A 25,027-nucleotide genomic window follows, 5' to 3' on the forward strand; every position below is an offset into this window, starting at 1 on the left:
GCCTCCTTTTGTGAAGAGCTGACTCATGGAAAAGACCCTAATGCTAGGAAAGGTTGAGGGCAGGAGAAGGGGTGGCGGAGGAAGAGTCGATTAGATAGCATCACCGACTCAATGGACATGATTTTGAGCATTTTCTGGGCGATAGTGGAGGACAGAGGAGCCTAGCAGGCTGCAGTCCATTGGGTTGCAGACAGTTGGACACCACTTAGCCCCTTGAACAACAGTCTGATAAGGTAGCTGCCTCTGTCACATTTGGTATCTTCACTAATACAACTTCTTTTCTTCGGAAAAGGTTTTCCATTTACTTAGTCTTGCTGTTTTGCCCTCCACTTAATAACCTAGAGCTTTTAAACAAGTAAGCGTGGAATCGGACGATCTAATCATCCGTAGTGCTGGGATGGTTTGTCAAAGCAGCCGGGCAAGCCACCCCAAGCCCAAGAGGACCTGAGCCTGACCTGTGGGGTGCGGAGCGGGCGGGGCTGGGGCTGCGCCTTGGGACCGTGCCGGCTGCAAAGAACCCGCGCTTGGGGGAGGGGCCGGTGGGTGGGGCTTCGCCTCCGGGGCTGGACCGGCAGCCAGGAAACCACCCTTGGGGCGGGGTCGGCCGGCTGGGACCCCACCTCGGGCCGCGCCGCTCCTCCAGGCCTCGAGGGGGCGCTGTGGCGCATGGCCGCGCTCCCACCCCGGAAGTGCTTGCTGCGGGCCGAGGGGCGGGGCGCAGAGACTGCAAGCAACACACGTGTGGCTGCCGGGATGAAGTTCGCATACAGGGTGAGCGCGGGCCAGGGGTGGTGAGGGGTTCTTAATTCGGGGTCCGGATGGAGTCGCTTCTCGAGACTGTTCCCTCGGGGTCCGGGAACCGAGCCTGGGTTGACTGGGTCAGGCACCACCGACCGGTTCCTCACCCGGCAGCCTGAGAGAGCGGCCTGGGGCTGCAGAGCCCCAACTAGGACCGAGCGGCTCGCGCGGACGAAAAGAGCAGGAGCGCTAAGGAAGGGTCACGCCGAGATCCGAGCTGGGCAGCGGAGGCCAGCCCGGACGGAAGTCCTGGTTCCCAGGCTCCGCAGCTAGAGACGTGGGGAGGACGCGGGGGCAGAGGGCGGGACCTGGGTGCCGAGCTCACTGGACGCGCTTCTGCATCTTCCCCGCGTCTCGGTCCCCTTGGCACAGCGGGCCACCTGTGTGTCTGGAGCCGTGAGCGTTTGCGCGGCCCTGCCTGCTGCTGCCACTGCCCTGAAGGCTGTTCTTCCGCAGGTTCGTCGTTTCCAGCCTTTCTCTCTCTGTCAGGTCCCAGCTCCTCACGTCCAAGGCTTGGCCTGGCCCTAGCCTCAGCGGGAGCTTCCTCAGGTCCACCCCACACCCAGGCTGCCCCTACCCAATCTGGTCGTCCTGCTCAGAATGCTCCCCCACTGTGAACCCAACCTTCCCCATCCAGCTCCTCTCGGTGTGCCCTTCATCCTCGGCTCTCCAGTCCCCCGTAGCCTCCTGGGGTTCCCAGGGCCCTGCCTACCTGCAGCTCCAGATGCTCCTTGGTGATCCCTCCCATCTCAGTGGCCCACACGCGGGTCACGGGACCTGCAGGTGGTTGATGGTTGAATGAATGATTGAACGGATGGGCTGCCAGCAGGTTACCCTGTTCAGGAAGCCTTGAACCCCACATGCAGTCGGGAGGCTGTTCCGCAGCAGTTCTCTTCCTGCACCAGGAGTCCTGTCCTCCCCTCCCTCCAGCAGACGCCTCCTATGTGGAGGCTTCCTTGCGCTGACCCTGCCCTTTGTCCACCCCAGTGGAAGCTCAGAGCCCCTGGGGACTGGGTTTATGTATTCTCTCTTGCTCGGGGCCGGACTGAGAGGTGCCCAGAAACTGTCATGGGAGGAGGGGGGTGGCTCGAGGGACCCTGGGAATAATCAGGGAGCCTGTGAGAGTCTGCACCATCTCCTTGACCAGAAGCCTCGCTTTGTCGTTTCCAAGAATTGTGTTTTCTTTATATTATAAAGACAGTTTTGTTTTCTTTTCAGTTTTCAAATTTGCTGGGGACAGTCTATCGGTGTGGAAACTTAAATTTTACCTGTGATGGGAATTCAGTTATCAGCCCTGTGGGAAACAGAGTTACTGTGTTCGACTTGAAAAAGTAAGTATGCTAAAATGATCTTAGCAATAGTGATGCTTGTAGTTTGCAAGTAAAAACAGCTTTTTCCTCACCTGTCTAAAGCACACCTTTTACTTTTACTAAAGCTCAAGAGGGGCCTGCAGATTCACATAGTGCCAATGGGTCAGCAGCGGGACTGGCTGTAGGGGTCCCGGTTTCTCCCTTCTATCCTCTCCGCTGGACCTTGTGTATTGAGGTGGTATCACTTGGCTGAAACATCTGGTAGAGGATGCCTGGGCATGGGACCAGCCCTGGACTGCTGCCTGGCCAGCCTGCTCAGGTTCACTCTGTCTCCACTGAGCACGCACGTGGCTCTGTTCCTGTCTTCTCAGATGTGTGTGGCCTGGGTGAGACCCTCCTGTTGCAGAGGCTGCTTGGATCTCTGCAGGCCTCAGTTTTTTCATCTGTAAGATGGGGCCATAGTACCTGCCTTGCTTGTGAGTTGTTTCCTGAAGTGCGGGGTGCACCCCGGGCCAGTTCCTGGCAGGTCATTGCTGGTGTCAACTGTTTAAGTGATGTGTGGCAGGGGCACTCCAAGGTCGAGGCCCTGTGGCTGCTGAAGAAGAACTGGAAAGTGATACGATAAAGGACAGAATTAGAATGTGATCCAGGGGTTATTTATCTTTACTTAGTTTTCCATGACTCTACATTTTTTCATTCCTGCAGAAGGCCTTATTGGGCGTGCTATCCCTGGGCTTACCCTCTTATTGGGCAGCTCGGTCATTTCTGGTTTCCTGATTGTATATTTGCAGGTCCTTTTGGTATGAGGCCCTAGAAGCAGAACTGACATGTTCAAAACCCATTTGTAAGGTTTTTATGTGTTTTGTGCAGGGGTGAGGGCTGCTGGTGCAGGCTGGCCTGCCCCCACCCCCCGCCCGACGACACGAGCATAGTGACTCAGCTCTGGTTTTTGTCTCCCAGCAACAAGTCCAACACCCTGCCCCTGGCCACTCGCTACAACATCAAGTGTGTGGGGCTGTCCCCGGACGGCCGCCTGGCCATCATTGTTGACGAAGGTAACCGCCTTGACTGGGGGCAGGTGTGGTAGTGTCCAGATGACTAGAGGCCAACACTGAGACCCTTGGGGGTCGAGGCCCACACAGTCCCTCCACTGCCTCGGCTGCTTCTGTGTCTGGGCCTGGGTGGGCCTCGGGTGGGCATATGAGGCATCCTCCCTGGCGGTGTGCTGCCCACACCGCAGGGCCCAGGGCCTGCCTTCAAGGCCTGGTGCGTGCGTGCCATGTGTGGGGCCTCAGTCTGCTCTCCCTTCCCACAGGGGGCGATGCGCTGCTGGTCAGCCTGGTCTGCAGGTCTGTGCTGCACCACTTCCACTTCAAGGGTGCCGTGCACAGCGTCTCCTTCTCCCCCGATGGCAGGTACGCATCTGCGGGCGGGGTGGGAGCCGTGGAGCTGCATTACTCATATGGTGGGCTCAGATGGCCCACGATCCGAGCCACAGACGGCCCCTGAGCCCTGAGGGAGCCATGGTGTTGGGTGGCATGGGCCCCTGGCCTCAATGTCCACCATGAGGACGATGGGGCCAGACCTGGCCTGTTCTTGGACTGCAGGAAAGGGGGCTCGATCTTGGGTTGCTCACACCTGGGCCAGCCTGGCCGTGTTGGGGAGGAGGCGCTCCAGTGGTCAGCTGTGAGCCCCGGCTCCGTGTCCACACTCTGAAACGCAGTAGAGGGCGTGCTGGGCCGGGGCTGTCCAAGTTTGCCCTGACCTTGGCGACCACCTCCCAGGCCGGTGGGAGGGCCTGAAGGGGCAGAAGTGTGGCGTGACCTAGAGTCTGTCTGCTTCTTCCCCGACTGTCCACCCAGAGGAGAGGGGACTGGGGTCCGTGAGAGGCAGGTGAGGGTCAGGGCCCCACCCAGGTTTGCCTCCTGTGGGAAGCCGGCCTCGGCCCAGGACCTGCCCTGGTGTCGGATGTTGACGACACCGTTTCTACGGCAGGAAATTCGTCGTCACGAAAGGCAACATTGCTCAGGTGTACCACGCCCCTGGGAGGAAGCGGGAATTCAACGCATTCGTCCTGGACAAAACCTACTTTGGGCCATACGACGAGACCACATGCATTGACTGGACGGACGACTCCCGGTGAGGCAGGGGCGCTGGACATAGGAGGGGCCTGAAGGGGCACCTGTGAAGTGTCTCATCACGTGGGGTGACTTGTCACATCCCCGGCTCTTTTTCAAATGGCCTCTCACAAGCCTCTCGTGTGGGTTGGATGCAGGCCTGGCTCTTGAGTCTGAGTCAGGTCTGCCTGGCCCTGGTCACTGGAGAGCAGCGCGAAGCATGGCCCAGGGTGAGGGCCGCCCGAGCCAGCGCCTTGTGGCCCAGCTTCCAGGGTGGCCGTGGGCAGCGGGAGCGCTGGCAGCACCTCCCAGTCGGGCTGCCCGGGCAGTGCTCTGCCCCAGCTGTCCTCAAAGGCGTCCTGGGGCTGTGTCTGCTGCCCTGCGTTCGGGGGGTGGGGGCAGGGAAGGAGGGTGCGGCTGGAGGTGGCTGCCACTTTGTAGGCAGGCCAACTCTTCCCACGTTCTCTGGGCTGTGGTGCAGGAACAGCCCCAGGCTCACAGTGTGTCCGTGGGAGACGCTGGTGGGCTGTGGGCTGCCACAGCCAAGAGGTCGTGCCCTTTTGCATGGCCTGGGCCCACACCTGGCTCTTCTCCTGCCAAGAGCACAGTTGGCTCTGATTGGGGTCAGGGAGATGGGAGGCACAGGATCCCCCAGGCAGCCCTCTGTTGGGCTCAGTGGTCGGTCCTTGGGCTCCCCTGGGCCAAGGGGAGAGACTGTTTTGCAATGAGGGGCAGCAACACACGTGCAGTGAGATTCCTGGCCCTGGGAGAAGCACAGGTGGACCCTGGCCCCGCCCAGGGCAGATGCAGACCCGAGCTGACCTTGGGCGTCGCCCCTGTGCCCGGGACGCTGTGGAAGGTGGACACCCGCGAACCCAGGCCGAGCTGTGACCCCCTGTCCCCAGGTGCTTTGCAGTCGGGAGCAGAGACATGTCCACATGGGTGTTTGGGGCCGAGCGCTGGGACAACCTCATCTACTACGCGCTGGGGGGACACAAGGATGCCATCGTGGCCTGCTTCTTCGAGGCCAGCAGCCTGGACGTATGTCCCCATCGCAGCCCCTCCCCTGGGGGCCAGGCAGGCTTCGGCAGCACCGGGCCACGTTCTCATCCCCGCAGCCCAGGTGGGTGTGGGCTGGGGGTTGGGGAAACCACCTGGGCTCACACGTCTTCCTCTGCAGCTGTACACGCTCAGCCAGGATGGTGCCCTGTGCGTGTGGCAGTGCGACACCCTTCCTGAGGGCCTGAGGCTGAAGGCCCCCACAGGCTGGAAGGCAGACCTGCTGCAGAGGGAGGAGGAGCAGGAGGAGGAGGAGGGGGCAGAGAGCGAGACCACCATCCGCGGGAAGGCCACGCCGGCCGCCGAGGAGCAGCAGGGGAAAGTGAAGTACTCGCGGGTGGCCAAGTAGGTGCCTGTCCTGCACCGGGGCGGGGGGTGAGGACCTGGGGCACTGCGGGGCAGCACCAACCTGCTGTCCCCTGCCTGCCCTCGGGGGCTGGGGTCTCCACCTGCCCCGGGGGGCCGGGGTGGAGGCTGGGGTGAGGGTGTGGGACCAGCCGGGCTCTCTGGTCCTTCTCCAACAGTTCTTGTGTCCCTGTCTGTTTAGGTACTTTTTCAACAAAGAAGGCGATTTTAACAATCTGACGGCTGCTGCATATCATAAGAAGGTCCACCTCTTGGTCACTGGTTTTGCTTCTGGAATCTTCCACCTTCACGAGCTCCCAGAGTTCAACCTTATCCACTCGCTGAGGTCAGCGCCTCTGCTGTGTGTGGGCAGTTGTGTACATGTGCGTGTGCGGTCGTGTACCTGTGTGTGTATGCCGTCGTGTACCTGTGTGTGTGGTCGTGTACCTGTGTGTGTGGTCGTGTACCTGTGTGTGTATGCAATCATGTACCTGTGTGTGTGGTCATATATCTGTGTGCAGTCATGTACCTGTCTGTGTATGCAATCGTGTACCTGTGTGTGTGGTCATATACCTGTGTGTGCAGTCGTGTACCTATGTGTGTATGCGATCGTGTACCTATGTGTGCGGTCGTGTATCTGTGTGTGCTGTTGTGTACACACGTGTGTACAGTCATGTGCCTGTGTGTGCAGTCGTGTACCTGTGTGTGTGTGCAATCGTGTACCTGTGTGTGCGGTAGTGTACCTGTGTGTGTTTGCGATTGTGTACCTATGTGTGCGGTCATGTATCTGTGTGTGCTGTTGTGTACACACATGTGTGTACAGTCGTGTACCTGTGTGTGCGGTCATGTACCTGTGTGTGTATGCGATCATGTACCTTTGTGTGCGGTCGTGTATCTGTGTGTGCTGTTGTGTACACACATGTGTGTACAGTCATGTGCCTGTGTGTGCAGCCGTGTACCTGTGTGTGTATGCAATCGTGTACCTGTGTGTGCGGTCATATACTTGTGTGTGCGGTCATGTACCTGTGTGTGTATGCAATCGTGTACCTATGTGTGCGGTCATATACTTGTGTGTGTGGTCGTGTACCTGTGTATGTATGCAGTCGTGTACCTGTGTGTGTGGTCATATACCTGTGTGTGTGGTTGTGTACCTGTGTGTGTATGCGATCGTGTACCTGTGTGTGCGGTCATGTGCACACGTGTGTACAGTCATGTGCCTGTGTGTGCAGTCATGTACTTATATGTGCAGTCGTGTGTACATTTGTGCTCTCCATCTGCCAGGCGGGCAGGGTGGGTGGAAGCCACACCATGCCTGTCAGGACTGAGGCCATGGAAGGATCAGGAGGCCAGAACTGAGGCCATGGAGGGATCAGGAGGCCTGACCGGCTGCATGGTTGGCTTCCCAGAACACCTGTACCCACCTCTGTCCTGGGTTGAGGGGCTTGGGGAGCTGTGCCACCCTCCATCTCAGATGTGCCGCTCCCACCCCCAGTCACGGGGAGGTGTATGTGGGTCATGTTCTTATCTTCCGTTTTCGTTTTCCCGCCTGTATCTTTGGAGTGTGGAGGAAATCGAAGTGTTGGTTTCATGAAGCCACAAAGCTCTGAGTTTTTGAACACAGGGTGCAGAAGCTCTGGGTTTTCTGTTGTTCCGAGTGAAGTAAACAGTAACCGGGTGGGGAGGAGGTGGGTGCCGCCAGCCAGGAGACCTGGCCTGTCCTGGCTCGTGCAGCCACCATGGGGTGGGGACGGAGGCCTTGCTGTGCTGACCGGGTCCCGTGTGTCTCCCCAGCATCTCGGATCAGAGGGTTGCGTCCGTCGCCATCAACAGCTCTGGGGACTGGATCGCCTTTGGGTGCTCAGGTTGGTGCCTGGGTTTGTGAGGTGACCCGAGTGGAGCTCCTCCTCCCCGGGAAGCGTGCCCTGCCCCACCTTGCTCCCGAGGCTCCGGGGCCAGGCTGGCAGGCTGCTGGCTCACTGTGAAGAAGCAGCCGATGAAACCTTGAGAACAAAGGCTCCTCTGAGTCCTGAGTCCCGTTGCCACCTGGAACTCTTAGTCTGTGGCCCCGGCCTCTGGAGGCGACGTGGGAGGCTGGCATCTCCGCTTTGGGTCCCCGTGTTCAGGCCCGGACGGGAAACGGGGGTCACGAGCGGTCCTGTGCGCCCCGCAGGCCTGGGCCAGCTGCTGGTGTGGGAGTGGCAGAGCGAGTCCTACGTGCTCAAGCAGCAGGGCCACTTCAACAGCATGGTGTCCCTGGCCTACTCCCCCGACGGGCAGTACATCGTGACCGGCGGGGACGATGGCAAGGTGGGCCGGCTGCATCCCATCCGGGGTTGGGGGGATCCCCCTCCTGTCTCTGTTCTGCTGACCGGCCGGGGGTACTGCACTGGTGGTCTGGCCCCGATAGCAAGGCCCCACCCGGGCTCCTGAGAAGCTGTTCACAGGCTCACCGGGGTGGGAACGAAGAGCCTTGTAGCGTCTGTTTCCCTTCCTGACTTGATTTTCCATACATGGCTCGGGTCCGTGCTGCCAGCAGCTGCTCTGACATGGGAGGCACCCCCCGCAGCCCCCAGTCCTCACTCACTAGGGCACCCACCTGGGCTGTCCTGAGCTGTGGCCTCCCCGCACAGGTCAAGGTGTGGAACACCCTCAGTGGCTTCTGCTTTGTCACTTTCACGGAGCACTCAAGTGGGGTCACCGGCGTGACCTTCACCACCACTGGCTACGTCATCGTGACCTCCTCCATGGACGGGACTGTGCGCGCCTTTGATCTTCACAGGTGACTTCCTGTGGGGACCTTGGCTCTTCAGGCTCCCCCTGAGCTCTGGGCTGTGAGACCAAGGTCAAGGGGTCGGGGCTTGTCGGGAAGACATGGGTGAGGGCATGTGGCCCCGGAACTGTTCCAACTGGGCCGTCCTCCCACAGGTACCGGAACTTCCGTACCTTCACATCCCCACGCCCCACCCAGTTCTCCTGCGTGGCTGTGGACTCGAGCGGGGAGATCGTCTCTGCTGGAGCACAGGACTCTTTCGAGGTCTTCATCTGGTCCATGCAGACAGGCCGGCTCCTTGATGTAAGGGCCGCAAGTCTGGGAGGGGCCAGGGTGTGGGGAGGGGGCCTTACTGACGCGAGAGGAGTGGGGGACGGGTCATGTCCAGCACAGGTGGCACCGTTTACATGCATTTCCTGGCAGTCTCCACTCCCTGGCCCAACCAAGGTGGGGTTCCCTCACCCCCAGCCCAGGGGCCGTGGCCTCTGCACACCAGCATCCAGCAGGCGAGTCCGGCCCCGGGGTGGAGGGACCCCGAGGGTCTCAGGTCCTCAGAGCTCTCTTCTGAATGGCCACAGGTTTTGTCCGGCCACGAGGGGCCCATCAGCGGACTGTGTTTTAACCCCATGAAGTCAGTCCTGGCCAGCGCCTCCTGGGACAGGACAGTGCATCTGTGGGACATGGCGGACAGCTGGAGGACCACAGAGACGCTGGCCCTCACCTCTGACGGTGAGTGGCACCCAGGGGAAGGCCCGGTCTTAGTCACGTGCTTGGATAAACCCAGGGTCCCAAGCGCATGTGCTGTCAGGACTGGCAGCCCCAGAGTTTCGTGGGCTGTTGGGGTTGGCAGCCCAGTCGTGTGGCTTGGCATCAGGCTCCGCAGCAGAGCGAGCGAGCAAGGGCCCTGCTGCAGCTGGCTTCCCTCCTGTTCCTGGGAACGAGGCCCTACCCCGCCGCCTGCCCGTGCCTAGCCTTCACAGAACCCAGTCGTCAGCCCTGGGGTTCTCAGTCTCTGTGGTGGTCATGGCTTCCTGCTGCCCCACATGGACCTGATCCAGGCTTTTAGCTGTGGGCCCTGCGTCTTCTTGGGGCCTGTACTGACCCTGCCTCCAGCAGGTCTGTTTCTAGCCTGCCCACGGCCTCCACATGGCACCTCCTGCCCAGACTCTGTCACCAGGCTGCCCGGCTCGGTCATGCTTGTGTGGGTCCTGCAGCCCCCAGACCCTCAGGGTGCCAGGATGAGGGCAGGGCAGAGTGGCCCAATGGCTGGAGCCCAGGGTTTTCCCCAGCCCTGATTACACATCTCTTCTTAGCTCTGGCCGTGACCTTTCGCCCTGATGGTGCCGAGCTGGCCGTGGCCACACTGAACTCACAGATCACCTTCTGGGACCCCGAGAACGCGGTGCAGACGGGCTCCATCGAGGGCAGGCACGACCTCAAGACAGGCCGGAAGGAGCTGGACAAGATCACCGCCAAGCACTCAGCCAAGGGGAAGTGAGTGCCCAGTGGGGTGTGTCCTGGAGCCTGGGGGCTCCCTGGCTGGGACCCCAGAGGGAGCAGGTTGTCCTGGGGTCCATGTGGGTTAACAGGTGTCCATGTTCTCACACCCTGAGGATGAGTGTTTGTGGGTCCTGTTATCAGGTCTAGGGGTGCATCCCTGGCAGTCTACTGCCCCGCTGGCCGTTTTTCAAAGAGCCTGTACCATTTACACCCGTCCAGGGCAGGGGCTTCTGGTCTCCTCACATCATAAGCAGTGCTCTTTACTCTGATTTACAGTCACAGCTGCGCTGGGGGGGCCGGGCGGCGGGGTGGTGTAGCCATGCCTGGGCTTGGCGTCTCCCATGCACTGGTGTTCTGGGCGTCTGCTCGTCGGCTGACAGGCCATCGTGTGTGGGCTGTGTTAATGGGTGCGTGTCTGTGGTGCCGAGTTGCAAGGGCTCTCTGCAGACTCGAGATACAAGGCCGCATCAAATACACTATCTGCAGGTACCTCCTCCCCCTGTGGCTTGTCTCCACTTCTCTCGAGGATGTTAATGTGAAGCACAAATGTTTTTAATTGTGACAAAGGCCCACTTGTTTTTTTTTGGTCACTTGAGCTCTTTGTGTCATATCTAAGAATCCTTTGCCAAACCCCAGGTTGCAGTCTCAAGTTTTGGGAGCCAGCCAGGGCAGCGCAGGCCTGAGCTCTGGTCCTGTCCGCGGCCGCTGTGGGGGTAGTGGGTGGACTGACCCATCTCCGTGCTGACTTCAGTTGGAAGCTCCCTGACGCAGCGCCGCGGTCCTTGACCTCCTCCAGGGGTCGTGGTCCCCCCAGGGAGCCGGGTGACGGGGCTGCAGGGTTTGGGCTGGAGCCCTGGAGGGGGCAGGGGCGCGTGCCATTTGCCCTCTGGGTGGTGACTAAGCCTGCATGCCCTCTGCCCAGGGCCTTCACCACTCTCTGCTACTCCGCGGATGGCCAGAGCATCCTGGCGGGAGGGATGTCCAAGTTTGTGTGCATCTATCACGTCAGGGAGCAGATTCTCAGGAAGAAGTTCGAGATCTCCTGCAACCTGTCACTGGACGCCATGGAGGTGAGTGAGGTCCAGGGCTGCTGCAGGGCTCCGTGGTCCCCAGAGCTGTCCGGCCTCACCTGGAGGCCTCCTCACACCCTGGCCCCACAGGCAACCTGGGGACCCTCCAGACAGGCGTGCTTGCCTGGGTTCACCTGTCCTGGCCTCGTGCCGGGTGAGGGGCTAATCTGTGCAGCCGCAGCCCACCCCTCCGAGCTGTCAGGGCCGGGGTGTCCTCATTGTCCCAGGACAGGCCAAGGCAAGTGGCAGCAGAGGCTCCCCACGTGCACCGCCCTCGCAGGTCACGCGCACCCTCAGACGTTGAGTTACAAGAACCCACCCTCTTCAGGCCTGACTGTGGGCCCCGGGCTGTCTTGTCTCGGGCTCCCTGGGTCCCGTTTGGGTTCCAGGCAGGATTGGGCCCCATGTTGGTGATACAGGGGGAGGTGGGGCAGATGAGTGCACCCTTCCCACCTCCCACAGTGGGACGTCTGGGTTTCGCCCTTCAGGAATTTTTGAACCGAAGGAAAATGACGGAGTTCGGCAACCTGGCGCTCATTGACCAAGATGCTGCGGAGGAGGGCGGGGTCGCCATACCGTTGCCAGGCGTGAAGAAAGGTGAGCAGGGGGTTCTCTCGTGTCCCGCAGCCAGGCCGTGGCAGGCCGTCCTGCTCCCTGGCCGTTTTCCTGGGTGATAGCCGCTTTGCTCCCTTGTCGAGGCTATAGCGATTGATGTCCAGGAACCTGGCCTGGGTGCCCCCTCTGTGAGCAGCTGGACGTCTGGCTGGTGCCCAGCCCTGTGCCTTGCTCCTAGTACCTGTCCCCATGTGGCCAGAGAGGAAGCCTTGTGTCAGGAGTGCGGGCCCTGAAACCCGCTGCCTGGCAGCCCTGGGCTGGGCGGGGCTTTCCCTAGGAGCAGGGGGGCTGCTCTAGGCTGGGCCCTAGCCCACGGGAGTGTCTACACTGCGGGTTTGCCTCTGGAGGCCGCTGGCACCCGTGAAGCAGTACCTGAGGCCCTGCAGCGTGGGCCTCCCTTTGTAGGGGGTGCTGAGGTGTGTGCAGCCCTGTGAGTAGGAGGATCTCTGTTCCCAGGTGACATGAGCTCCCGGCACTTCAAACCTGAGATCAGGGTGACTTCGCTCCGCTTCTCCCCCACCGGTGAGCCCTGGGCTTTGGGTCATCAGGGTGGGAGAGGTGGGCTTGGTCCCAATGGGCTTCTGGGCCTGTCACCCTGCTCCCAGGGCCAGCTCTGGGCACCACAGTCCCCCTGGGGTCAGATGTCGTCTGTGTCCTTGCTGGAGGGCAGCTGTGGCTGCAGACATGCCTGGCATGGGGCCACGGAGACAGGCGGCTCCCCCACCCCCTCACAGTGGTGTCATCCTTGGGCTTCATCCCCTGCCCGCCCCCACCCCTGGTGTGTCCGGCAGGGGCAGAACAGGACAGGGTCTCAGTGGCTGGGGTTCACAGGGGCCATAGCAGAGGCCAGGCACCCCTTCCTGAGGGTCCAGCATCCCCAGGCTCCCCCTACACTTGCACTCGGGGTCCCAGATATGTTCAGGACCTGTTCTTCAAAAAAGGGGGGAAGTGGAAAAAACGTTCAGGAAGCCTTTCTCAAGTCTGCTTTTCGTTGCAGGGCGCTGCTGGGCGGCCACCACCACCGAGGGGCTCCTCATTTACTCCCTGGATGCCCAGATGCTCTTTGACCCGTTTGAGCTGGACACCAGTGTCACCCCTGTGCGGATCCGGGCGGCGCTGCGCCAGCGGGACTTCACCAGGGCCATCCTCCTAGCCTTCCGGCTCAACGAGAGGAAGCTGCTGCAGGAGACCCTGGAGGCGGTGCCCTGGGACGAGAGTGAGCCTGGGCCGGAGGAGCGGGGGGGCTGGGGGCCTGCGTTCACACGTGCTGGCCGGTTCTGCACGTGCAGAAGCCACAAGCTGTGAGCACGTCTCTCCTGACGGGGTCTTTGCGGGCTGAGTGCGCCTGTCCTTCCCTCACAGTCGAGGTCATAAGCTCCTCCCTGCCCGACTTGTACGTTGAGAAGGTGCTGGAATTTTTAGCTTCATCCTTTGAAGTATCTCACCATCTAGAATTCTACCTCATATGGACTCAGAAACTGCTCATGGTGCACGGACAGAAGTTGAAGTCCAGGTACACCCTGCCCACTCACCGTGGACTCCCGTCATTGGGGCTGCTGGTCGGGGTGGGGGCAGCAGTCTTTACCCAGGGACAGCGTGGAGCGGGTCCCAGGGGCCTTGGGTGGCGGCTCGTGCTGAGGAACGTCTTTTTCCAGAGTGGGGACGCTGCTGCCGGCCGTTCAGTTCCTTCAGAAGAGCATCCAGCGCCACTTGGACGATGTCTCCAAACTGTACGTGACGTCTCCGGGGGCGGGGGCGGGGGGCTTTTACTGTCGCCAGCTGGTCCATCCAGGGCTGCTCCCCACATTGTCAGACCTGGCCTCAAAGGCCCCGCGTCAGTCTCACTGACTCGAGTCCCGTGTGTCCTCACAGCTGCGACTGGAACCGCTACAACCTGCAGTATGCGCTGGCCGTCTCGAAGCAGCGGGGCCTGAAGCGGCCCTCAGAGCCGCTGGGCAGCGAGGAGGAGGCAGGCGCGTCCGAGGACGACGACGACGACAGTCTGCACCTGCTCGGAGGAGGGCCTGGGCACGCAGACGCGCCGCTGGCCTAGGGCCGCACCCCACGGCTCTGGTCGGGACGCTGGGCGAGGAGGGGCCACCACCACGGGGGGCAGCTGTCCCGAGAGCCAGAGCCCCAGCACTGGGACTTGCTCCGCGGCAGGCACCAAACACCGCCGCGGGGTCGGGTTCCCGGCGGGCACGGCTCAGCGCTCAGGCCCGGGAGCAGCTGCTGCTGAAAACACCTTGCAGAGAGGCTAGTGGGCCAACGTGTGTGGACACAAACTTTGTATGAGGATTTTTATATTTTTAATATAAAGTTTTGATAATTTTAGGGATGAAAAAGACATGTATTTCTAAAACACAGGTATTAAGGCTGATCTCTGAATTTAAAGTGTTTGTAACATATCCTGGGTGTGACTGTCGTGCTGGCACCTCCATGCCAGCGAACAGGTGAGCTGGGCAGGTAGCCTGGCCACCAGCCCCATCTCCCTGCACAGGGTTGGAGCAGGGAGCATCTGCTGGACTCTGAGTTTGGAGACGGCCTGGGAGCCCCAGGGCTGGGCCTGGATGGGCTTCCCAGGGAGACCTGTCAGACCTGCTTGCCAGCTCCAAGGAGGACTCCATCCCGCAAGGCCCATCAGGAAGGGTCACCATGAGGGTGGTCCAGACCACAGCCAGGCGCCTGGCCTCTCAGCAGTGACGGCCTCCAGGGTCGGGACACAGGCCTCAGCCTGCAGGTCTCCAGAGGTGTGGCCAGGAGTCACTGGACTGTTACCGGGAAGAGCAGCAGGCAGGTCCTTGCTTGTCGGTCGGGACCGTGCGTCACCTTGCGGTGCCCTTCTATCTGCTTGTGAAACGTGTGTGCTACCTCCAGAGGAATCCTTTCTTTTGTAAATAAAATATCTATCAGATCCTCTTCCATCATTGGGTCTTAAGCTATAAAATAAACACATGGATGGTTATGTATGTTCAGACACAGACACATCTGTAAGCTATCCTCGTGGTCCTGAAAAGAATTCAGACAGACCTTTTTCTCCCCTCTCCCTGCTGGTGGTTGTCACCCACCAAGATTGGGACACAAACACTCTGAATCACTGTCAAAAGCCACTACAGCAGCAGGCGGTGAAGAGCGGTGTAGGGTCTGTCTTCCCACGCCCATCTAGGGGTCAGGCTCCCCGACTAATAATCAAAAGAGGACTGAGTAATGTAACCTTGACCTTCTCTAGAGGCTACCCCAACATCACTCCTGAAACAAAATTCCTGTGTTAATTTGACTTCCCCTTACATGCGGCTATACAGTTCTCGTCGTTTTAAAAGATTTTTGCGTATTTATTTTTGGCGGCGCTGGGTCTGCACTGCATGCGGGCTTTCTCTAGTGGCAAGCAGGGCCACTCCTCCTTGCGCGCAGGCTTCTCACTGCGGTGGCTTGTCTTACTGCAGAGCACCAGCTCTAGGCAGGCAGGCTTGGTAGTTCAGGCACGCGGGCTTACTTTTCTCCCTGACAAATGGGATCCTCCCTGACCAGTGATTGAACCCATGTCTCCCTCATTGTCAGGCAGATTGTGTACCACTGAGCCACTAGGAAAGCCCACACACCACTAGACAGTTCCCTTAACGATGTACTGAAATGCCTCCCTACAGAGCTCGGATCTGCCGTTATCCGCAACCCAGGACACCCTAGCAATTGGGTGCTACTTTCCATCAATCCTACCCTTCCCTTGCCCTTTCGAAGCCCTCAGGTATACACATCTGAGCTTCACCCCCTGGTCCTTGCCTGGCCCCGTGGGATAAAGCCCTTTCTCCGCAAAGACCTGGCCTCTACCTGACCTTCCCCTTGCACAACCGGGTCAATGGAAACTGGAAGAGCGGCGGGGGGTGGGGGTTGGGGAACGGCGGCGGGGGCGGGGCGGGGGTGGGACGGGGTGGGGTAAGGTCGCCAGGCCGCTGAAGTCGGGACCCTCACTCCGTCCCAACTCAGCGAACCGGAAAGGGGGCCGTGGATGAGAGCTGGACAAGCGGGCGCCAGCCACTCGGTGACGCCAGTCAGGTTGAGGTCTTATGGCGACACTGAAGTTAACTTTCCGGAACCGGTATCTCAGCACGTTATTTCTCGGGGGCTGCGACCCTGCGTCGTCCCGCCCCGGGAAAACCGGCGCGGAGAGGCGACAGCGCTCGAGACCGCGCAGACCATTTGGGACCACCTGCACTCGCGGGGCGGAGCCCGACTCCCGGGCTACTGCGCAGGCGCGGCCCCGCCCACCGTGACCTGTGACCCTGTTCTTGCGCAGCATGGCGGCGTTCAGGGCTCTGGCGGCGGCAAGGCTGGCGGTGACCCCCGGGTTCGCGCCGCGTCCCGGCCTGTGGCCGCTGCCCTTCGGCGGACCGGCGCCCTCCTCGCGCGCGGCCCTCCACTTCTCCGCGCCGCGCCCCGGGCCCAGGGTTGCAGTGGTGAGCGGACGCGGGCACCTGGGGAGATTGGAACCTGGGGCCGTGGGGGCCGAGCGCCAAGGTCCGCCTTCCCACCGTCTCTGCCCGCGGTCGGCTCCTCTGCACCCACGCCCTCCCTCGGCTATCCAGCCCTTCCCCGCCCCCGAAGTCGTCCTTTACCCACGTTGGAGGCGGTCGGCCGCCCGGCGGACCCCTTGACCCTGGTGACCGGCCCTCCATCCCCGCAGGTGCTGTCTGGATGCGGGGTCTATGATGGAACCGAGCTCCACGAGGCCTCATCGTAAGCCCCCGGGCGGCTCACCCTCGGGAGGGCCGGTCCCCCTTTTCCTGAACCGTCTGGAGAAACCTTCCTGCTGGTTAGAAAGGCAGAGACCATGGTGGACGCGAAGGAAAACGTTTGAAATCATGCATGTGAAATACAGGGAGGCAAAAAATAAGCTTTTTAGCGTCACCTCTGATGTTGTCACCCAGCAGTAAACACCCTCTCCCCTCCTGTTTTTCCACACCCCTGTGTTACACACGTTGGAATCACAAGATTCTGTGTTTTGGAGATCAAGCTCCATCCCGTGTTTACAGCGTGATTGTTAAGGGTGGTGCAGTGACCTCACTGTTGGAGAAGGCAATGGCAACCCACTCCAGTACTCTTGCCTTGGAAGTCCCATGGCCGGAGGAGCCTGGTGGGCTGCAATCCATGGGGTTGGGAAGAGTCGGACATGACTTAGCGACTTCACTTTCACTTTTCACTTTCATGCATTGGAGAAAGAAATGGCAACCCACTCCAGTATTCTTGCCTGGAGAATCCCAGGGATGGGAGCCTGGTGGACTGCCGTCTATGGGGTCGCACAGAGTCGGACACGACTGACGTGACTTAGCAGCAGCAATGACCTCACTGTAGACAGGTGTTACTGGTGTAGCCTGTCAGTTGTTACCAAGTAGTTTATATTTTGGCTTTTCATTTATTTGAGAAGTTACTGTGAGCAGGACTGAAGAGGCTGTGAGATTCAAAGTTAGTTGGACGGGAGAGTTAGGTAGTGGTTAGAGAACACCCCCCCGCCCCAAGCCTGGGACCTCACTGGCCCCAGAGGACCCTGACGCTGGTGTGTGCACTGAGCCCTCCCATTGTGGGTGGCCAGCGTGTGCTGGTGTTGGCTGGACAGGGAGTGAATTTCATGGGTCGAATGTACACGAGGTCTGAGGAGTGGAGACCAGATCCAGGGATTCCCAGCCCTACCAGGAGATGGCTGTGATCTCTCTTGAGGTCATGCTCTCATGCCACCTCCTTCCCTGGAAGGGGGTGGTGACAGCCCTGCCAGGGATGGATCACAAGCCAGTGTTTGGGCTTGGGCTGGCACCAAGCAGCCCTGGGCAACGCTGCTATCATCAGCAGCTCCCAGGATGCCTGCGTGTCTTCCTGCCTCCCACCCCCATGAGGGGAAGGTTGAGGGGACCAGGACCACCAGAAGCCCTCCTCAAACCCTCGAGCTGGCCTGTGGGAGGACAAGTGCCCAGAGGCCGCCTGGGAACCCAGACATCCAGGCAGTGACCACAGCTGGTCGCCCGTCCCCACACCCTGGTTTGTAGAAGGAGCTTGGGCACTGGCTGGTCTCCAGGTCAGTGACGGCGACTCACGTGGAGGGCGTTTGGGTTGTTCGCGAGCCAGCTATAGCTATTTTCAGACCAAGGAGACTTAAGCTGTGTGAGGAGTGTGCACCTATCAGTCAGCTGAAACCCTGTGTTTACAAACACCTGTGGGCAGGAAAGGTTGGGCTGGGCACAGGTCAGTCTGGTCTGATTCCCCCCATGCAGGATCCTGGTCCACTTGAGCCGCGGGGGTGCCGAGGTCCAGATCTTCGCCCCTGATGTCCCTCAGATGCACGTGATTGACCACATCAAGGGACAGCCTTCCGAGGGCGAGACCAGGTACGAGCCCTCTGCCTCATCCCTCAGTGAGGATGCGGCGGGTTGAAACTCCCCGAGAGCCCACCCACAGTTGCTTCGTCTTAGCTGTGAGCCGAGTCCTTGTTCAGGTGGACTTCACAGCAGTGGTCCTGGGCTTGTCCCGGGCCTCGGGGTGTTCTCGCTTCTTGCGCTACAGAAACATTGAAGGCGGGTCTCTGCAGTGAGCTCTCATACCTGCCTCTGACCGAAGGCGTGTGTGTTCCTTTGGCCTTGAACCTCATCCACCTACCTGGGCCCCAGATATCTGTGAGCAACTCCTACCAGCGTTTCTGTTCTGAGGGCGTGCAGCCCTGCTCTCGGATTCCGTCCTGCCTGGGCTATGGGGTGATGGCCCCTGGAGGCTGTGTTTCCCAGGTGCCCTCAGGCCAGGGTGTGGACAGTGAGGGACGGGGTGGTGGGAAGGAAGCGTGGTGCCCTCTCCTGGGATTGAGGGCCCCAGGTGAGGACCCTGGCCCTGGGCTGCCCACAGGGCGGGAAGAAGTTCCCTCAAAGTCACCTCTTAACACTCCGCCCACAGTTCCGTCCCATCTGCTCTCTTCACTGAGCGCCACCTGGTGGCCCTGCCTGACGCTGGTGTCTGAGTGACCAGGTGTAGTGGTTCTGAGCACCATTTGACAGGGTCTGGAGACTGAGTGGTCCCTGTCACCGTGTGGCCTGTGAGCCGGGAGGACGGGTTCTCTTGGTCATGGCAGCTCCACCCCGCCCCCATCCATGCTGAGGGATGGACTGTCCGCACTGGCCCTTTGGGGCCTCTGCTCTTCCCTAGGAACGTTCTGACTGAGTCGGCGAGGATCGCGCGAGGCAAGATCACTGACCTGGCCAAGCTCACTGCCGTCAACCACGATGCGGCCATCTTCCCCGGGGGCTTCGGGGCTGCCAAAAACCTGTATGTGTTGCTGCTTGGGCTCTCCTCCTTTTCCCTCGGGGCGTTGGGTGGGGACACGATGGTGACAGGAGCAGCTGTGGGGGGACAGTGATGATGTAGCTGCCCCAGGACAGGGGACCCCAGAGGGAGGAGGCTCCCGGACCAGGCCATCAGGCGTGGAGTTGGGAGGCCGCTCCCTGGAGCTGTTCCCCGCAGACACCCGCCCTCCTGTGGACCTTGCAGTGGGGTCATTTGGAGCACGGTCCTGATGAGGCCGGGCACCCTGTTCTTTCTGCCCCGTGGGGAACCAGAGGGTAACTGGGCCTCGAGCCGGGAGGCCGTCATGACCGCAGCCGTGACGTGTTTTGGCTTTCAGGTCCTCTTTCTGTTCTCCGTTCCTTTAACTCTCTCCTCCACGTTTCATGGAAGTCCTCTTACGCTGGCCTCTCGGGCCCAGCACATCCCTTCCGCCTTGCGTAGGGCTGCTGCTCCCATGACGGAGGGGCTCGCTGCAGCTGGGGCTGTGCCAGGAGGCACCAGACAGCTGTGCCCACGGCTCTGGGGCTCCAGCGCGGTGCGTTGTGCCCAACACCACCATTCTCCTCCGTTGAGCCGTTCACTTGTGGTGGTTCTGCTGCAGCACGATGGCCTCCCAGTTGGCGCTGTGCCCGGGTGCTGTGCCCCCAGAAGCGAGAGCAGAGGTGCTTCTATTCCGAGTCTATCCCTGCCCTCGGCCCTTCACCTCCAGGCTCCCCTCTGCTCGCGGACGTCCCTGGAGAGCCTCCTCTCTCCACATTCCCAGCAGTTTCCACAGTCCTTCCTTCGCACTCCTGCTACACCTCGTGTCCACTGCCTCTCTCACGGCGAGCCTTGGGGTGCTCTCCACCGTCTCTGTGCTCCCGAGCCTCTTGGCAGGAGGTAGTAGGTCTCATCTGCGTCAGCTGGGCTTGTCCCCCTGGTGGCACCAGGCTTCCATCTCTGAAGAATGCCTGGATTCACAGAGCCTGCCCCAGTCCCTAGACCCTGCCCAGTCTGAGGGCAGCGGCACCAGTGTGTCCTTGTGTGTGTGCTGGGGAGGGGGTTGGGGTTGTGTCCCTGGTGTGGCTCACGACCTGCCTCAGGTGACTTAGCGGTTGTGAGGAAGCGGGGCCTCGGGTCAGCATCCTTGTCTGAGCTCACAGACCCTGGGGAGCTCTGTCTGACCTTTCCAGAAGAAAGGCCAGCTCCTTGCCAGTGGTCTGTGCAATACACATGGGGCAGCAGGCGAGCTCAGTGTGACCCATTCCCTGTGGAACCCCAGTTCTTCCAGCAGGGGACCCCAGGACCCCTCTCCAGCACCGTTGCCACCTCTGTTTTCCACGAGATTTACACACGTGTCTTAAAAATCCAGTAAGATGGTAGCCTCTTGTTCTGCACCTTGTATTTTTCAGTTAAAGCTGCGACTTGTCCCTTAACAGGTGCCGTACATGCAGATCCCATCATGTAGTGACGGGCTGACGAGACTCCGGGACTCTTCATCACTGGTGGGGGTTTAGCTGATGTGCATTTGGTTAAAGTGTAAAGTCCGACCCGTTTTGAGGCTCTCACACAGCCTGAGAGCCTACCAGGGCAGAGGCCTTGACCACATGAGCCTGGCAGAGGGGGCTCGTGGCAGAGACTGCTGTGGCGTCGCCAGGTCTGAGCCCACCTGCTGGAGGGGGACCATCCAGACCCTCGGTGCTCTTGTCCTGTGAAGAAGACGGGTCATGTTTGACTTGACTCTCATCCCTGTTAGTGATACGCAGGCTCCGTCGTGGGTTTCAGACCAGTGGCACTTGCTGCTGCTCCGGGGCTGACCGAGCAGACGGCTGAGCACCCACACGTGTGTGCACACATGTCACTTCTTCAGCTGCTGAGAAGCTGACGAAGCACTCGGGATCCAGGAGGGGGTGCTCCCCAGGCCGGCGGAGGTGGAGCCCCGAGGTCTGAGGAGTCCTCTTCTCGTGGCAGGAGCACATTTGCCGTGGATGGGGGCACCTGCAAGGTCAACAGAGACGTAGAGCGCGTGCTGAAGGAGTTCCACCAGGCTGGAAAGCCCATTGGGTAGGTGCGGCTGGGAGGGCCGGCCATAGCCGGGTGGTGGGAGGGCCGTGGTGGAGCCCGCGGTGTGCCCATGCCGGGTCCCCCAGCCAGGAGCTGGGCTTGGAGCTGTGTGGTTTTGGAAACTCTCGGCCCTTTACTCACCGTAACTCAGGGGATTTTGTGTGAGTTCACAAAGCCTTCCAGCTCTGAGAATTCTGAAGTTGTGTGGTTGCATTAGTGTTTCTGGGTGACATAACAGAGAGGGGAGAGGGTGAGTCTGTCCATGTCTAGAAGGTTCCCTGGTCCTGCTCTGGCCCTAGGCTAGCTGGCCTGTCCTTCCTGGAGCCACAGCCACCCTGAGCACCATGCTGGCCCCTGTGACACAGCTGAGCTGCTTTGGGAACTAGGTCCTGTGGCGGTCGCACACTGGGCCGACACTCAGGGCCAGCCACTCCTCACCGCCCGATCCTTGGTCTTCGGTCCTGGTCCCAAGAGACTGGCTATAACTCACACCAGGAGGCTCTCAGGGACAAGAAATGGCCATGTCATCATCAGACTTGCTCGTCAGGCTGTCCTGTTCACGAGCATCCCCAGGGGGCTCCTTGGTTCTGCTTTATTGAGACAGTGGTGCTGGAGTGCATGGGTCGCGTGGGATGGGATCATCCCTGACTGGGGAAGTCCTCCCAGGAGCACAGTGGTGCACAAACGCATTGAAAGCAATATTTGCCAGTCCTCCATCACACAGCTGCTTGCTGCTTTATCTCGGCCAACTGGAGAAGGAGGTATAGAGTGCTCAGTCTGGAGGAAGCACGGAGGCTGGAGAGGACAGCCTACCAAGGGTTCAACGTCCAGGACACACATCCCGCTGCGCCAGCGGCCATAGCTCCGGAGGGCATGTGCCCGTACAACACCTCTGCCCCAGACCCTGGATGCTCTGACTGCCCGTGGGAGGCGGTGCCGAGCAATTGCAGAGCCCAGCTGATCAGCCCTGGCGCCTCGCTGAGGCAGGGCCTCGCGCTCTTCCTCTTAAGAATTCGATGGCACGACGAACAGGACGGGTCCCCAGCAGACTGACCACCTCCCGGCAGGCGCTCCTCCACCTCCCAGTGGGCACTCCTGCTCCAGTGAGCAGACGCCTCAGCCGAGCTGCATGGGAGCCGGGGGGAGGCGCAGGGTGGGGACGTGGCCCTGTGCTGGCTGCCGGGTCCCTCTGGGCAGCTCTGTTCGGGGCCTCCTACAGCAGCTCACCCGTTTCTTTCTGTGAGTGGCCGTGTCATTTGACCATGAGCGAATGCCCTTTCTAGGTCAGGGCTCCTCACATCCTGCTTCCAAGCCGCCTGCCCATCACTCCTCGGCCTGCTCGTCAGGATTATGGACGGTGTAGGGGTGCAGCCAGCTTTGTGCCAGGCCTCTGCATTCATCCCCGCACTGCAGGAGCCCCTGGAAGCCTGCACCTCGGCATCGCCTGCTGAGTTAGGTGCCTGTGACCTGGTGACACGACAGGCCCCCAGGGCGCTGGTTCCGATGACGCTCACCTGGTCCAGGCAGCAGGGATTTCTCTTGTTCCCAGATGTTGGGGTACCAATTAGTGAGTGTGAAGATTACATTCTTATGATGTTTTATGACAGGGAGTGCACGCTTGGTCTTAAGGTAAGCTCAGGACCAGATGAACAGGTGGGGAGGTAGGGCACAGCCCCTTGGGGGCATTTGGGCCCCAGGGGAGTGGGGCTGGCCAGGCCCGGAGCTGCTGTGGCAGGTGTCACGCGTGCTGTCTTGGGGAGCAGGGCACTGGTGCAGCCCTGGCTCCCGTGGGCCTCAGTGTTTGCTGATCCAGGGACTCAGGAGCTGCCGGTTGGAAGCCCCCCGATGAAGAGCAGGACCTCAGAGCAGGCACCCACGTGGCAGGTGTCCCCGTGAACCTGCTGGGCGCCTCTGGGGACAGCCTGCTCTGTGGGGCAGGGGTGGGCTCGGCCTGCTGCTAGGACAGGGCCCTCACCTCCCCTCAACAGGCCAGTCGAGGCTGCTGGTTGGACCACGTTCCCCAGGCCCTGCTCTCTCTCCAGAGAAGGAGGTCGGGTTGGAGCCGGTCAGTACTGCACGGCTTCTCTGCGCTGTGTGACAAACCGGCCGAAAGCCTTGGCCAGAGACAGTGCTCCCGTGTATGGTCTGCTCCCCGGGACACGGGATGCTGCCAGGCGCCTGGTACACGTGTGGCAGCCAGGGCCTCAGCTGACTGCCCCCCAAGGCTCCCCAGCCTGGCGCCGGGCCCTCCACTGCCCCACGCTCCGCAGGTGTCAGTCACGCGGGCAGCCCGGGGTTGGGGTCAGACTGCAGCCCTCGGAGCCGGCAGAGCCCACAGCACGGGGGTCACGCTCCTTTCTGAGGCTCACTGTGTTCCCCAGGTGCCTCACTGTGCCCCGGGCCGGGCGGCCACGTGTGGTCCTGAGCTGACCCCTTCTCGTCCCCTTTCAGCTTGTGCTGCATCGCTCCCGTGCTCGCGGCCAAAGTGCTCAGAGGCGTCGAGGTCACTGTGGGCCATGAGCAGGAGGAAGGCGGCAAGTGGCCACATGCCGGGACCGCGGAGGTCATCAAAGCTCTGGGTGCCAAGCACTGTGTCATGGGCGTGACCATATCCTTCCAACAGCCTGCGTGGCGTGGGGACCCCCTCCGGCCCCTCGGGGCTGCTCTGGGGCACTGCAGGGTGTGGGTGCCCAGGGCACCTGAGTGATGGGTGTGGCAGAGAGGCTGATGGCTCTCCTGCGCAGTGGCTTTGTTCCCATGTCCCCGCAGTGGTGCCCGCTGACCTCAGTGCACCTCAGACTCAGGCTTCGTGGGTGGGTCGAGGAGACGGTCTTGGGCTCATGGCGGGGGCGGGGGCGGGGGTGGGGGTGGGGGTGGCTGTGTGGTGTGGAGATGCCCTGCAGCTGGCCCCTCAGTGGCTTGCCACTGGGATGCAGGTCAGGAAGCAGCGCTCTGTTCGTGGAGTCTCAGCAGCTCACTGGCTGGTCTCGGGTCTTTGCTGAAGCAGCGCAGTCAGTGCCAGAAGCCCCTTCCAGGTGCTGTTGCAGGGCGAGAGGGGGATGCACTTCTGGGGGCACGGGGTGGCGCTGGACACCAGATCATCCTGGTCCTGCCTGCGGGTGTTTTTCCATAACCTGTGTGCACGAGGCTCACGTGGACCAGAAGAACAAGGTGGTCACAACCCCAGCCTTCATGTGCGACACCGCCCTCCACCATATCCACGACGGCATCGGCGCCATGGTGCGGAAGGTGCTGGAGCTCGCTGGCCGCTGAGGCCTTGGCACAGGCCCGCCCAGCTCCCCGCACAGCCACCCTCCTGCCGGCCTGGGACCCTGCAGGGGCTGACTCTTTGCTTAAACATGTAGGCATTGTCTTTGTAAGGAGGCCGCTTCTCACACACTCGCGGCTGGGAGGCTGACGTGAGAGATTCCCCCAGCAAGGAGGGAGGGGTGGCAGGGCCCACCCTCTGAGGAGCGCTGGCTACTTGCTCTGCAGGCTCAGGCTTCAGCTCGAGTCTGCTCTTCAGCACAAGCAGCAGTTGAGGCGACGCCAGGCTGAGGTCAGGCTCGCTTCAGGGCACCTTATGTAGCGTTTGGAAGAAACATTTTTGAAGCTTACAAATCTCATATTTAGAAAACCAAAATACCATCTCATCGGTAATTAAAGATTCTCTCACCTGGAGTAGACGTGTCCTGATTAGAACGACCTGCAGCTTTTCTAGAGCAGCAGGCCATCGCCTGGGAGGGTAAACTTGTATCCAAAACAGATAAGGACGCCCCGTCCAGGCCTGAGCCCGCAAATGAGGGGCGGCCCGCGTGAGCGCCTCACCTTGGGCTCAGGTCTGCTCCTTTCAGGAAGGAAGGGTGGGCACTGGGGGTGGTGCCCTGAGCAGGGGGGCAAGGGGACCGGGACGTGAGGGCGGAGCCATGAAGTGTGAGCTGTGCCGGCTGGCACCCTCCTCTGAGCGAGGGTGGTGTCTGTCCCGGGACAGAGCCCAGGGCTCCGCTCATGACAGCACAGCCCTGCCCGCCTGTCCTTAGGGACCGCCGCTCAGTGCCGCCACGTCCCCGCCTGGTCCCGAGAAGG

General features: G+C 60.9%; 2 protein-coding genes across 4 annotated transcripts; both read left to right on the forward strand.

The window, feature by feature from the left end:
- Positions 1-698: 698 nt before the first annotated feature.
- PWP2 (PWP2, small subunit processome component) lies at positions 699-14,511 on the forward strand. 2 transcript variants are annotated; one of them, XM_027547306.1, is made up of 21 exons: positions 706-771; positions 2,017-2,129; positions 3,069-3,163; positions 3,424-3,523; positions 4,104-4,247; positions 5,131-5,266; positions 5,406-5,629; positions 5,832-5,975; positions 7,421-7,491; positions 7,800-7,936; positions 8,260-8,408; positions 8,555-8,702; positions 8,978-9,128; positions 9,713-9,893; positions 10,822-10,969; positions 11,458-11,566; positions 12,041-12,106; positions 12,582-12,800; positions 12,947-13,097; positions 13,240-13,314; positions 13,457-14,511. In XM_027547306.1, the coding sequence occupies exons 1-21, from the start codon at positions 754-756 to the stop codon at positions 13,635-13,637; spliced, it is 2,760 nt and encodes a 919-aa protein (XP_027403107.1). In that variant the 5' UTR covers positions 706-753; the 3' UTR covers positions 13,638-14,511. The 2 variants fall into 2 exon arrangements, with proteins under 2 accessions (XP_027403116.1, XP_027403107.1); XM_027547315.1 differs by having other exon boundaries at positions 699-771; positions 4,104-5,629.
- A 1,335-nt stretch (positions 14,512-15,846) lies between these two features.
- Positions 15,847-24,622, forward strand: GATD3A (glutamine amidotransferase like class 1 domain containing 3A). 2 transcript variants are annotated; one of them, XM_027547337.1, is made up of 7 exons: positions 15,854-16,035; positions 16,263-16,315; positions 17,842-17,955; positions 18,761-18,880; positions 20,849-20,941; positions 23,393-23,549; positions 24,086-24,622. In XM_027547337.1, exons 1-7 carry the CDS (start codon positions 15,877-15,879, stop codon positions 24,212-24,214), a joined length of 825 nt encoding a protein of 274 aa, XP_027403138.1. In that variant the 5' UTR covers positions 15,854-15,876; the 3' UTR covers positions 24,215-24,622. The 2 variants fall into 2 exon arrangements, with proteins under 2 accessions (XP_027403128.1, XP_027403138.1); XM_027547327.1 differs by lacking the exons at positions 23,393-23,549; positions 24,086-24,622 and adding an exon at positions 22,225-23,386 and having other exon boundaries at positions 15,847-16,035.
- Positions 24,623-25,027: the final 405 nt, after the last annotated feature.

Source organism: Bos indicus x Bos taurus, chromosome 1 (assembly GCF_003369695.1).
Source record: "Bos indicus x Bos taurus breed Angus x Brahman F1 hybrid chromosome 1, Bos_hybrid_MaternalHap_v2.0, whole genome shotgun sequence".
NCBI lineage: Eukaryota > Metazoa > Chordata > Mammalia > Artiodactyla > Bovidae > Bos > Bos indicus x Bos taurus.

Excerpts from the sequence above, each read along its gene's own strand:
- PWP2 (XM_027547315.1), top strand. The coding sequence starts at position 4,446 with ATGGCCCAGGGTGAGGGCCGCCCGAGCCAGCGCCTTGTGGCCCAGCTT. Across the intron at positions 9,129-9,712 it reads GCTGGCCCTCACCTCTGACG|CTCTGGCCGTGACCTTTCGC; the intron begins GTGAGTGGCACC and ends ATCTCTTCTTAG. Across the intron at positions 12,107-12,581 it reads GCTCCGCTTCTCCCCCACCG|GGCGCTGCTGGGCGGCCACC; the intron begins GTGAGCCCTGGG and ends TTTTCGTTGCAG.
- GATD3A (XM_027547327.1), top strand. The coding sequence starts at position 15,877 with ATGGCGGCGTTCAGGGCTCTGGCGGCGGCAAGGCTGGCGGTGACCCCC. Across the intron at positions 16,036-16,262 it reads CCGGGCCCAGGGTTGCAGTG|GTGCTGTCTGGATGCGGGGT; the intron begins GTGAGCGGACGC and ends CCATCCCCGCAG. Across the intron at positions 20,942-22,224 it reads CAGGCTGGAAAGCCCATTGG|GTCAGGGCTCCTCACATCCT; the intron begins GTAGGTGCGGCT and ends TGCCCTTTCTAG.